This window comes from Bos grunniens, chromosome 5, assembly GCF_055505025.1.
Source record: "Bos grunniens cultivar Pamir isolate PY7600 chromosome 5, Bosgru_T2T1.0, whole genome shotgun sequence".
Lineage (NCBI taxonomy): Eukaryota > Metazoa > Chordata > Mammalia > Artiodactyla > Bovidae > Bos > Bos grunniens.
Window position 1 is genome coordinate 110,161,667 of NC_141169.1, and position 13,402 is coordinate 110,175,068.

Consider the following 13,402-nt stretch of genomic DNA (forward strand, 5'->3'; position numbering starts at 1 on the left):
GAGGGAGGGAGCAGTGGGCTATGTCAGGGGCAGTAAGACGGGGACCAGGGCTGGCTGGGGGCGGGCGCATGGCGAGTGGGGGCCACAATCCTGGAAGACAGGCACGGGATGACCGGGATGACTGCAAGAGCAGCCAGGAACATGAGACAGTTTCTAGAGTCACTGTAGGAAAGGCCCCTCTTTCTTTCCACATCAGGGAAGTGGTTAAGTCCGTGGTGAGGCCTGGGCCAGACTCAGTCCTGCACAGACGGGGCTCGAGGCCCAGACTGCAAAGGGCAGGGGTCCATGTTCTCACCAATGCCTCAGGTCACCCACTCCACTTGCCCACCATCCTTCCCTACGGGACTCTTTAGTGCATTCCAGACAGAGCATCACAAGACACAGCAAAATGAATATTTATTATTGTACAGTTATTTTCACTTAAAAAAAATAGGTCCAAAGTCTCTGGGAAGTAACTTAAAAGACCATACAAAACAGTGTCTAAGAATCACAGCCCATGCTGGCAGCAGGCAGAGACCCGCACCGGGTGAGGACGCTGTCTGCAGGGGAGCGGCAGGGGGACAGCTGGCAGGCCCACCCCCATCCCTGGGCCCTAGAGAGCCCAGCCCTCCTTGCGGAGGACCAGCTGCACAGCCTCGTGCAAGTCGCTGACCACGTGGGCTGCCTGCAGGAGCTCGGGCCTGAAGCCAAAGTCCCGGTGTCCGTGGAATGGAGACCCCTCACTGCCCAGGGCGGGCACAGTGGGGCTGGGAGCCTGGGGACCGTACACACCCGTGCACACCAGGATGGAGGCGCAGCTCCGGGCCGCCCCCTCCTGCTGAGTCTGCAGGTGCTGGTGGAACAGGTTGGCCCCGTAGACGTCGGACATGGGGTTGTCGCTGGGGAGAGAGGACCCGGTTCAGTGTGGTGGCAGCGGGCAGGGTGCTGTCCACTCGGGGTGGAGGGGGCTGGGGCACGAGCACGGGGGAGGAGGGGGGCTCACCCCACGGCGTAGAGGCTCCGGATGGGGGCGGCCCAGCCCCTCCGCGCCGCCTGCCGCGCCAGCAGGCCCTCGGCGTACCGGTAGGTGAGGAGGCTGGGCTTGCCTGTGAGGCCCGAGTAGCACAGCTCCCGGCCTGTCAGCTTGCGGTAAATGGCCTCCAGGCACAGCAGGAAGGTCCCGTGGCCAAACCTGTCAGAGAGGTTTCAATTTTGACATCACTGAATGAACAGGTGACATCAAATTGGCTTTATCAACGATAAGTCGCCTCCTGCCGTTTGGTCCTACATAACCCACTCCCTTCACCTAGCGTCAGCAAACCTGAACTCTAGGAAGAACGTTCCAGAAGACATGCCTGACCGCGAGCTGTGGAACCACACTTTAAAAAGCAATGAGAGCGAACACAATGGCCTGTCCCCCTTGGGCGGCTGCGCAGCGGCTCGGGGTTGGCCCCGCACAGCTCATCTGGAGGCAGGTGGAGGAGACGTCACTTGTCCGCCTGTGGCCCCAGACAAGCCCAGAAGTGCCAGCAGCTGCCCTTCCAAGGAGGCCACCTGCGGGTCAGCAAAACCGTGCTCCGTGCTGTGCGCAGCCCGGCCGGGCAGGGTGAGGGCCCTCCCCAGAGCCACACGCCTCAAAATCCTCTTCCCTTCCCCGCGTCTTATGGGCAGAAGGACACCAAGGAGTGGGAGACCAGCACCTCGGGTGAAGGCAGGGAGGGAGGGGAGGGTGCGGACAACAGGGCCTGAGCACCGCTCGCGCTCCGAGGGCCGAAAGGAGTCGTCCTGCTGGACTCTGGCAGGCAAGCGGGGGTAACCCCCACCTGGATCCACCTTCCGTGCTCAGTAAGCGGCAGTGTTCCCTTACTACTCAGTATGTGAAGTGACCCTGGAGACCTCTCCCAGAGGCCAGGTTACCATGGCAACCCCGGGGCCTAGACGAAGGAGTCTGAGCTCAGAGCACCTGGATGGCTGAGGAGCCACCATCAGCTGGAGGTGGGGACCCAGGGCTGAGGCGGGGACCCAGTGTCCTCACCTGGGCATCTTGGCTTCGGCCATCCAGAGGAGGTCTGTGTTGCTGGCCAGGACAGGGAGGTGGGGGTAGGGGGCCGTCGCCAGACCTGTGCCAGGGTTCCCGTCGCTGAGAAGGACGTCCGTGATCAGCTGCAGGCTCGTCTCCCAGCGCACAGGCTCCCCCAGGAGGAGCACCCCTGCAGAGCATGGAGTTGTGAGCCAGGGCTCAGGGAGTCCCACCATGCCTGGCCCCAGCCATTCCCCGGGGTGCATGGCCCTGGAGAGGGCATGGGTCCCAGGAGGTGAACAAAGCCGAGCCAGGAGGAGCTCCTGAGGGCTCCTTTATGTGTCCACCGGGCCACCCCGAGGGTTAAAAGCAGAGGAGCAACAGCCCCTGCTGACCGACCCTTGCCCAGCACCTCAGCCACCCGGTCATGTCCCCCGAGCCCCAGGGCCAGTTGGCAACACGGTGGAGAGACAGGGTCACAGGGCTGACGCTGCCCACATCCCTCTGAGACTGTAGGCTAGTTCTCAGCATGTCTCAGCCTCAGCTTCCTCAACTACATAAGGACGACACTCACTGCTGTGCGGAGGATCAAACTGAAACCCGGCAGAGCACGCAGGCTGAGCTGCCCACAGGCTGCCAGCACCAGCTTCAAGACCAGGCGCTGGCCAGTCCGCAGCCCGCTGGGCAGCACGCCCCGGGGAGTTGTCTTCACTGTCACAGGACTGACACTCGAAGTGAGGGCTGAGGGAGGGGCCGGGACGCGAGGGGCGCAGGACACCTGTGATCACACTGCGTTTGGCACGCCGAAGCACACCTACACACCTGTGAACACACTGCGTTTGGCACGCCGAAGCACACCTACACACCTGTGAACACACTGCATTTGGCACGCCGAAGCACACCTACACACCTGTGAACACACTGCGTTTGGCACGCCGAAGCACACCTACACACCTGTGAACACACTGCGTTTGGCACGCCGAAGCACACCTACACACCTGTGAACACACTGCGTTTGGCACGCCGAAGCACACCTACACACCTGTGAACACACTGCGTTTGTCACGCCGAAGCACACCTACACACCTGTGAACACACTGCGTTTGGCACGCCGAAGCACACCTACACACCTGTGAACACACTGCGTTTGTCACGCCGAAGCACACCTACACACCTGTGAACACACTGCGTTTGTCACGCCGAAGCACACCTACACACCTGTGATCACACTGCGTTTGTCACGCCGAAGCACACCTACACACCTGTGAACACACTGCGTTTGTCACGCCGAAGCACACCTACACACCTGTGAACACACTGCGTTTGTCACGCCGAAGCACACCTACACACCTGTGAACACACTGCGTTTGTCACGCCGAAGCACACCTACACACCTGTGAACACACTGCGTTTGTCACGCCGAAGCACACCTACACACCTGTGATCACACTGCGTTTGGCACGCCGAAGCACACCTACACACCTGTGATCACACTGCGTTGGCACATTGAAGCACACCTACACACCTGTGAACACACTGCGTTTGGCACGATGAAGCACACTTACACACCTGTGAACACACTGTGTTTGTCACACCGAAGCACACCTATGTTACCTATGAACACACTGCGTTTATAGCTGTGACACTCCCGGGGATTCTACTTTTGCTATGATTGTTTTGCTATCATCATTTTGCTACGATCATTTTGCTACTTAACTATGTTCTCTTGGGTAATTATCACATACTGAAATGCAGATTACCTTACTAAAAACTGTTTATTTCTTCATACAATTCTGGCTTTAGAGTGAATTGACCTTTGTGTACAGTGGTGGTGGTGGTGTAGTCACTAAGTCGTGTCCGACTCTTGTGATCCCACGGACTGTAGCCCTGCCAGGCTCCTCTGTCCATGGGATTCTCCAGGCAAGAATACTGAAGTGGGTTGCCATTTCCTTCTCCATAACGTTTGTGTACAGGAAAGTTGTATTATCTATGAGATCACTTGGGATAGTAAGTGGGACCATACAATATTTCTGTTGCCCAGGCAAAACTGGGTTTAACAGGGCTGAGAAACACTGGGCCAGGTTACCTTAGGCACCTTTCCAGTTAGATTTTCTACCTTTATGGTTTTTCTGGAGTAACGAGGCAGGTGGCATGGGGAAGGAAAGATGAGCAGCAGCTAATGTCTCAGAGGTGGTGAATGGCAGATGGAGACCAGAGCCCAGCGTCCAGCACCCCGCCCACACTGCCCGCATCACACAGGGACCTCATTACCTTCAATCGCAGGGAAGTCACTCCTTGGAAGCGGCTGCAAGAGACCAAGAAGAGGCCGTCAATGCCATGGTCACCTGGTTTCCAGGGGGTGGGACGCGTGATGACAGAGGGACCCTCGGTGTGGCCGAGGCCGAGGAGAAGGTCCTCAGGGAGAGGGTGACAGCACCCAGCGGGGGCGCCACGTGTGAAGGTCAGCCAGGGGTCGGCTGCTCCACTGTCTTCTTGCAGCAAGGATGGGAGGTGAGAGTCTGGAATCAGGCGGCCGAGAATGAGATGAGCCCAGGAGGGACAGGAGCCTGGCGTCACTCCGGGGGCGGGGCCCCACTGACTGCAGTCTTGGGGCCCATTTCTTCCAGGAACAGCTGCCCAGGTCTCGGCTCTGCTAACGACCAGCTGAGACCTGGGCCGAGCACGTCCCTGGGGGCTGTCACTGCGCTGTCCTGAGAGCTGGGGCGACACCTGGCTGAGGACACACTGCGCATGGCTCGGAGGCAGGGCAGGACGAGAGCCATGCAGACCAACAGAAGTAGGCCTGTCTGCTCTGTAACAACTGTGTCATCACGCTGCAGAGTGGGAGACACAGAGCTCACACGGGGAAGGAGGGCGAAGGGCCAGCAGGAGAGAGCAGTCACCCTAGAGGGTCAGCGACAGGCCCCATGACCACTGACCAGGAGAGAAGGTTCAAGTATGAACCAAACCCAAAAGGAGCTGGGCACAGATGCTCAGAACTGCTTTCCCAGGAAGCTGTCCCACCAGGACAGCCCTCTGTAAGGGGCTCCAGGACCGCAGAGACGCGATCAACTCTACAAAGGCCAGGGTCCTCCCGGGCGACTCTGGAAGGGCTGGTAAAGCACAAAGCCGCCAGCTGGAAGGGACGAGAGGACTCTGGAAGGAGAGAGAACAGTCCTCACCCCGTGCATCTAGGGACTAAGTCCTTGGCCAGTCGTGTCCTGCGAGGAACCTGCTCTCTGGGGGCGGGGCTGCAGGGTCAGCGAGGGGGGCCCGAGCGTGTCCGGTTACCGTGGTCTTGGGCCGCCGCTGCAGATCCACCATGTCCAGCACAGGGAAGGCAGCCCGCAGCTCGTCCACTGTGACCAAATGCTTGAAACCCAGTCTGCAGCAAGGTCAGGAAGCAAAGTGGCCAGGGCAGGGTGTAGGGGGAGATGCCTTTGAAAGTGAAGGAAGCACCCCCGACCCGATCAAGCCCACTTCAACCCTGGACAGAGCGCATGAGGCCAGCACACGCCAGGAGACACTGTATGCAGGCAGGGGGACTGGTGATGGATCCCCGAGCAGAGGCACGCAGGAAGCCCCATCCCCGAGCTCCAACTGGCCCAGAGCCCGGAGCACCAGCACTCTGAGGACAGCTGAGAGAAGACTCCTCGGTGACAGGGAGGCTGGCCAGAGCCTGGAGAAGCCAGGCCGGATGACATCTGGACGATGGACCGGCTTCAGTCTGGGGGACACACTGCAGCCTCACCCTCCAGCGCTCTCTGCTGTGGTCCTGTCCTAAGGCCTCTCTCGCCGCCTCCAGCAGGAGCCCTGATGAAGCAGCAGCCGTGTGCTGCTCTGGCCCCCAGGGCGCGGCTGCCCACAGCAGTGCTCAGCTCAGGTTTGCAGGAGCAGCAAGTGAACAGACTGCTTCAGAGCGGGGACTGACCCTTATGGGCACACTCCTGGGGGTGAGCACACGCTTGGGGGTGAGCTCCACGCAGACGCGCACCGAGCACAGGGAGCTGTGGGGCCCAAACTGAACCACAGAACCGCCTGGGCTCTCGGGCTACAGTGAGTCAGACTCTCCAGGGAGCTGCCCAGTGGGCTGAAGGCGGTGAGCTGGCTTTCAGGAACCCCCGGACGCCAGGGCTGGACACCTGGGAGCTGCCCTCCCTCCTCCCGTGGGCACCGAGCAAGCCGGGCCCCAGTTCCCTCGGCCAGGCGAGGACAGCAGAGCTGGAAGCAGCAGCAGGATACGCTTGAGCGTTTTCCACCAGGGGCCCCTGCCCAGACACCAGCATCCGCCTGTCATGATGCTGCGAGAAGAGCTTCATGGGGCTGTGGGACAGGATCACCTGGTCAGGCTCCACCTGCAGGGCAGCCAAGAGAGGGAGAGCAGACAACACGCAGGTGAGGGCAGGCGAGGACAGCGTCAGGAGCAGTGGGGACACGGGGAGGAGAAACTGGCCCAGAGGGGGCCCAACTCTTCCGGAGCTACCCCAACATGGGTGAGGGGCCCGGACAGCAGAGCTAGCAGGAGCTGTGGCCACCACAGGCCCCACCTGCCCCGCTCCCCACACCCCGATCTCTCAGCCCTGCTGGAGAACCACAGAGTTCGTGCACGAGCTCAGTGTTCTTCGTCACTGCCTTTGCCTCTGACAGTTCTCAATTCTCAATAAAACCTGGCTTCTCAGTATCTGTGCTACTGGTGACCTCAAAGCCCCACTGTCTGGACACCAGGGGAGGAACCGGCCTTGTCCCCAAGCAGTGTCCCAGCCACCCGGCAATAGCTCTACTCTCTAGGTTTCGTGAGGGCTCTTTCCAAACCCAGATCCACTGCCAACACACGCCACGTGGATGCCAGGGAGGTGGGAGCTGCCGGCGGGTGAGAGGCAAGAGCTCACGCAACTGTGCCATCCTACTCGTGAGAAAAGAGAGCTGTCACCTCACCGTTCCCCTGACACATGGACACTTAGGAACACGTGACCCCGAGGCCCAGGAGGAAAGATGGAAATGGCCAAGTCCACAGTGCTCTTTTTCATAAAAGAGGACTCTGCCAATGGGGCTCTCCCCCTGAGTCTGGCCTCAAGCTTCAAGTTATTTTTCCAGCAGGTCTGGGAGGTTTACCCTGGCTCATCCACAATGTGCCCCACCCCGGGGAAAGGGCGCAGTCAGTGTTGGAGAGGGGGTTCCGTGGTGGGGGGAGGTCCTCACCTGGAAGCCGAGCTGGGCCGACAGCTCCTCAGCTTTACTGCACTGTGAGATGTTCCCAGCATTTGTGACGAAGACCACAGGCACCCGCAGCTGCCCCTGGGGGTCCAGCAGCCGGCGGAAGGCCTCCTGCGCGGCGGGGATGACCTGGTGGCCCCTCACCAGTACCCCATCAATGTCCAACAGCAACCCAAAAGTGGGTGGACTCTGCACGGAGAGGAGACGAGAGCAGCCCAAGTCAGGCAGAGAGGTAGCGGGGTGGGGAGGCGTGGGGGGAGGCCTCATCCCCACCCTCGGGCCAGCCCGGGCCTTGGATTCCAGAGGACAACTTGGGGTTGCTGGCCAGGCAGATCCATCTGCAATAGAGAATTCGGCCTTTTCAGGTATTTTTAAGCACAGACTACTTGGTTAAAGTTAGCTTTGCATAACTGATATAAAGGATTACTTTCATTTATTTATTTATGGCTGTGCTGGGTCTTTGCTGCTGCAAGCGCTTTCTCTAGTTGCAGCGAGAAAGCTAGTCGTGTGTTTCTCTAGTTGTGGTGCGTGGGCTTCTCACTGCAGTGGCTTCTCTTGCTGATGTGCTGGGTGGGCTCAGTGGCTGCAGCTCCCCGGCTCCAGAGCACAGGCTCGGCAGTCGTGCTGCACGGGTGTAGATGCCCCACAGGCTGTGGGATCTTCCCCGAGCAGGACCGAATCACTGTCTCCTGCGTTGGCAGGCAGATTCTTTACCACCGAGCCAGCAGGGAAGTCCCTAAAGGAAGTTTTTTAATTGGAAAATAGAGAAATTCAGAAATAAGCCCAGGACTTGAACACGACGGATCAGGATTTGTTTTAATCGCCGTTTTCTAGTCTTCTGTGTGTTACGTGGCTGAGACTGCACCTTATACGTGTGATTTGTGTCTTGTTCTTTTGCTTGACATGAAACATTTTAATCTGTTACAACAGCCTTCATAACCACCTTTTAAGTTTTACCATAACAACACACATAGAGCTTTTAAAAAACACTCAATCGCTACAGATGATATAGAGAAAAAATGTTGTTTCCTGCTTCCTCTTCCACCCAGGGCCAACCCCTCTCGGTATTTTCTGGAAACCCTTCCCGGATGGTGCTACTTTCTCATCTTTTCACCAACACACAAATGGCACTATGCTGTGCTTTTCTTCCCATCTTCTTTTCACTGGTCTCTCTTGGTTTTCTATTGGCATCAGTACATACAGCCTTACATCCTCCGTGTTTCTGGCTACATAATATTCTGAGTGAATATTCCACTAATATAGGTTTCCCTTATCTCACTTAGGTTTTCCCATATTCTGCTGCTACAAATTACGTTATAAAGAACCTCCTCATGCTTACTGATTTTTCCATATTATGGACATTTCAAGCTAGATTCTTTTTTTTTTTTTTCAAGCTAGATTCTTAAAAGCAAGAGTAGTAAGCCAAATGGGTACAGACATTTCAATGACAGAACACCTACTAACAAGATGTATCAGCTCACATGGACCCTGGAGCCCTTGCCAAAGAGGTTTTCACAATATCAAAGAGTTTGTTAAGAATCAAATGTCTTGTTAATTTCAAAGCTAAAAAAAAAATCTCCTCTCAATCTGCATTTCTTGGATTTACAAAGTTGAACACTATCCTCTTTTTAAAAATTCATCCCACCTTTTATTTTATGAACTATTAACATACAAGATGTTTTTAAATTGTCAGAAAAATCCAACCTAACCTGTTTTCCATTTTCCTTTTGTTTGCGTCAGCCAAGTCAAGCCACTCTCATCGCACACATATTGTGCTTATGTTCAGAATATCCTTATTTTCTTAGAAGTGCACAGAGAAGAATTTAGGGTTGAAATGACAAGAAATCAGGGATTCATTTCAAACTCTTAGAGCCACAAAATAGAAGAGGGTGGAGGGAGATAAGCAAAGCAAGTACAGCCAAATGTTAGTAACTGTTGATTCTGGAAAATGCGCCTATGCAGTTCATAATACTGTTCTTACATTTCTTTTTTAAATACACAGTTAAAATACAAGACAGCTTGTTTGATGACGGCAAAAGCTGACCATAGTTTCACTGCTCTTAGTGGCCATATTCTAAATAGTTACACCATTTGCTCTCTGAGACATAAGAATCCAAAGACCCCACTACTGAGAACAAGAAGGTCTCAGGACAATTTAGCAATGACCGGACCCTGCCTCATCTATTCCTGTGGGTGTGTAACCTCTACCTACAACCATCGGGTGTGTGCAGTCACAGAAACAGGCATCCAGCCACCGACTGAGTCAAGGCCCCTCCATCATTAAGAGCAGGAGACGGGAGGATTGGGGTCTGGGGCTTCTCTATTCTTACTGCTCAGCTTCTCTGAAAACCTAAAACTGCTCTAAAAAATAACATCTATTAATTTTTGAAGTGAAGTTTCCTAGAGAAAGGCAACAGGATTAGATTTTTTTTCTTCTCATTCTTTTTTCTTTTCATTCTCTTCTGTATTTTTATTCTATATCACTTCATTTTTTTTAAATTAGTCCTGGGTATCAGGCTACATTTTCTAATTAAAGTTCATATTTGTGGCAGTGCTAAAATGTGTGGATTTCTACTATACCTAAAATAAAGAAGGAACTGATATATAGCACAGGGAACTATACTTGATGTTCTGCCATAACCTATAATGGGAAAGACTCTGAAAAAACATACATATGTGTGTATATATGCATATATATATGTATAAGTACACACACACAACTAAACCACTTTGCTATATGCCTGAAATTAACACAATACTGTAAGTCAACTATACTTCAATTTTTAAAAGTGTGATTTTAAGATTAGTTTGAAATGAAGGGACAACTAAGATGCTCCTTTGTGTTTCTGCTTCTTATCTGGAACTGGTGGATGTGTTTTTCAACAGCAGCACAAGCACCATTTGGGACACTGTCCACTCCAACTAGCTGCATCCCTGCAGTCCCTGTGACAGGTACTACATCACACAAAGTGCCCCTGGTAGCCTCTGTAAAAACAATACATGCTAAGGGCTAGCCCTGACGCCGACGTGCTGACTCTGCGAACCATGGACTGACTATATAGCCTGCCAGGCTCCTCTGTCCACGGGATTCTCCAGGCAAGACTACCGGAGTGGTTGGCCAGTTCCTTCTCCAGGGGATCTTCCTGACTCAGGGATTGAACCCATGTCTCCTGCATTCCAGGCAGATTCTTTACCACTGAACCACCAGGCAAGCCCTGGATTCAACCAAATGCTGATGACAAACCTCACACACCAAGTGGGTTGGTGGGTCCGCGGATGCGGGGTCCAGCTGTGGGATTCAAGCACGCGAGGGTTTCGGTGTCCGCTGTGAACACCAAGGGGCGGCGGTAACTTGCCGTAAGTCACACGGGGAGTGCGTGGCCCGGGCAGGGCTGACCCCGAAAGGAGCGGCATCACTTCCCCTCCTCCTACTCTTGCCACCAGGAAAGTGGAGAAAGTCAGGACGCGGGGGGCTGGGGTCCTGCCTGGGGTCCCGAGTCCCCAGCCCCCAGGTCGCCCCCGCGAGCGACGGGGTCACGCGGCGCCCCCGGGGCTGTGCGCTTGGCACGACCGCAGGGGACGTGACGTCGGCACTCGCGGCCAAGGCGGGAGAGGTGGGAATGACATTCAGAGGTCGGGAACCCAGCTCCGAGTCCGGCACGGGAAGCCCCTCGGGCTCCCGCAGCCCACCCCGTATCCGCCACCCTCACCTGCGTTCCGCCGCTCGCGAAACGCCTGCCCCGAAGCCACGCGGCCGTGCGCACCGCCCGCCGCCACAGCCCCGGCGCCCAGCGCGCCGCCGCCTCGCCTAGCGCAGCCATGGGCCGCCGCCTGCGCGCTCCGCGCAGCCAATCAGAGGCCGGCGGCGCTCGAGGCACCACGGGAGTTGTAGTCTCGCCTCAGTGTCGGGGGCGTGGAGCTGGTGCGGGCCATCTCGGGAGCTGTAGTTCTGCCTGGGTCTCTGGGGACCGCGTCTGAGCTCGGACTTATTCATCAGATAATGGGAAGTTTATACCTCTTGACCGCCTCTCCCATTTCGCAACCCCACCCCGCCTCGGGCAATCACCAGTCTCTCTCTGGTTCTCTGGATCTGTGAGCTTGGTTATTCTGTTTCTTAGATTTCACATGTAAGTGAGCTCACACAGCATTTGGTTTTCGCTGATTTACATCACCGAGCGGATTTATTTTACCCTCAGGGTCCATCAACGTTGGAAGCCCTTACCTCGTGGGTCTCCCACTCTGCAGGGCTGTAGCCCATTTGGAACAGGAGCTCACAACCCTGCCACTCTCCCCCGGGGTCCCGGCCCCCTTAACCCTCTACTCTAGGCAGCTTTGTTCTATTTGGCCTTGTGTAAGTTATTGGGGTAAAGAAGGGTGGGTTTTTCTGGAAGAGCTCTGGGACCCCAGATACAGCTCCCAACATCACAGGATGGTTCGGGCGAGGGGGTCGGAAGAGGCCATTCCAGGAGCTCTTAGACCCAGACTGAACAAGGTGCTGATCCCCTCGGCCTCCAACTCCCCTCTGAGCAGTGTTGCAGAGTCTACAGAAAATTATGTCTGGTTTCTTAATTTTCCCTTCAAAATGTTGTCCATATACTTTCTTTTTTCCATTTCTACTTCTAACCTGCATGGACCCTCTAGCTTTGACATGTTAAGGAAGACGCTGCTTCCCACGAAGCACAGGTGACTGTGCACGTCCTCTGACCTGCGGAGGTGGTGGAGGTGCTGTCTATAAGCCCAGGAACTTGCCCTCAGGGCTTCTGTCACCTGGCTCTTTATTCATTCATTGCATAAATTAGCTACTTATTATATCACAAGAGTTTTGGCGTTTTGAGTTTTTTTGTCTTATTTTTTTGGCCTGGCCAGACCTTGCAGCTTGAAGGATCTTAGCTCCTCCGCTACCAGGGATTGAACCTGCACCCACAGCAGTGAAAGCATGGAGTCCTGACCACTGGACGGGCGGGGAAGTTCCAAGAGTTTAGCCTAACATGTACTTGAAAAGAGAAGAGGGCATGGCAACCCACTCCAGTATTCTTGCCTGGAGAATCCCATGGACAAAGGAGCCTGGCAGGCTACAGTCCATGGAATCGAAGAGTCGGACACGACTGAGCAACTATCACACACACACACACTTGAAAGAAAAGAACCCAGGTGTCAGCTAGAGGACCTTGTTTATTAAGCTCTGGTGTGTCTTCCCACTCCATCCCCAAACCCTGATTGAGACAGAGGCAGGAGGGGAGAGGTGGGAGGAAGACCCTCAACTAAAAGCAAAGCAAAGATCCGGACAGGTGGGCAACGTGCGCGTTTCATCACAGAAAAGGAAACAGAGTTTACATGTGCATTTGTTTATTACGCAAAGAAGCACAAAAAACCTAATAAACGTGGTGGGAGAAATAGATGGAGTGGGAAAGGTCGGGGGCGGGGGGGCGGCGGGAGTAGAGGCGGGTCGAAACCTTTCAAAGTATCCCTTTTCGTGTTTTTTGAAATGTGATTCCATGTGTATTCGAACTTTTCATTTTAAATGTAACAAAATTTAAAAAAAAATTTTTTTAATGTAACAAAATTTAACACTGCGATGGCCCTACCCTCTCCTCCCACTATGAGCTCTAAGCCGGTTCAAAGCGCAAGACGTCCACGGTAGGAGCCAGCCTTTCTTCCCGGAGTGGATGGGACGCGGGAACAAAGCAAGGGAGGCGGGCAGTGCAAGCGAGAAGGCCGAAGCCGGTGGCACGGACCCCAGGTGTGCTCGCTCACCTGCTCACCTGGAGGAAGGAAGCGCGCGGCAGCCGGCGGGTCTGAACCGGGAGGGCGCTGGGAGCGAGCGGCGGCGCCTGCGCTACCTACGGCGGCCACGAGGGGTCAGCCGCGCGCCGCGCGCCGCGGGTGCTGCCAACGCAGGTGCAACAGGTGCGCGCCGCGCACAGCGCCTGCTTCTTCCTCGGGCCACTTCCCACCAAACGACAGTCCCTGGGGGCGGGGGAGCGGAGGACCCTGGACACAGGCTCCGGGCAAGAATCCGTTTCTCCCGGGCCACAGGAAGCGAAGACAGTTTCCGGGGCTGGGACACCGCCGAAGGCTAATCAGGGGCTATATCAAGAGTGGGTCAGGGGAAGGGTCAGACTGCCGCCTGAAGCCTGACGCGTCCTTACTAAGGAATGGAGCGACTGTGGGTGGGTTAGGAGCTGATTA

The 13,402-nt window shown here is 55.5% G+C and overlaps 1 protein-coding gene across 5 annotated transcripts; it reads right to left on the reverse strand.

Annotated features, from left to right (window-relative positions):
• Positions 1-379: 379 nt before the first annotated feature.
• Positions 380-11,039, reverse strand: HDHD5 (haloacid dehalogenase like hydrolase domain containing 5). 5 transcript variants are annotated; one of them, XM_086402640.1, is made up of 8 exons: positions 10,924-11,039; positions 7,199-7,402; positions 6,242-6,354; positions 5,291-5,384; positions 4,271-4,304; positions 2,015-2,189; positions 983-1,171; positions 380-878 (listed from the first exon to the last, which is right to left on the reverse strand). In XM_086402640.1, exons 1-8 carry the CDS (start codon positions 11,032-11,034, stop codon positions 593-595), a joined length of 1,206 nt encoding a protein of 401 aa, XP_086258766.1. In that variant the 5' UTR covers positions 11,035-11,039; the 3' UTR covers positions 380-592. The 5 variants fall into 5 exon arrangements, with proteins under 5 accessions (XP_086258766.1, XP_086258770.1, XP_086258767.1 ...); XM_086402644.1 differs by having other exon boundaries at positions 5,182-5,384; XM_086402641.1 differs by having other exon boundaries at positions 7,199-7,551.
• Positions 11,040-13,402: the final 2,363 nt, after the last annotated feature.

Bases quoted from the DNA above. Each gene is read 5' to 3' on its own strand.
- HDHD5 (XM_086402640.1), bottom strand. From the start codon at position 11,034: ATGGCTGCGCTAGGCGAGGCGGCGGCGCGCTGGGCGCCGGGGCTGTGG. The intron at 7,403-10,923 runs GTGAGGGTGGCG...CTCTCCGTGCAG, and splicing joins TCGCGAGCGGCGGAACGCAG to AGTCCACCCACTTTTGGGTT. The intron at 6,355-7,198 runs GTGAGGACCTCC...GCTGCCCTGCAG, and splicing joins CGGCCCAGCTCGGCTTCCAG to GTGGAGCCTGACCAGGTGAT.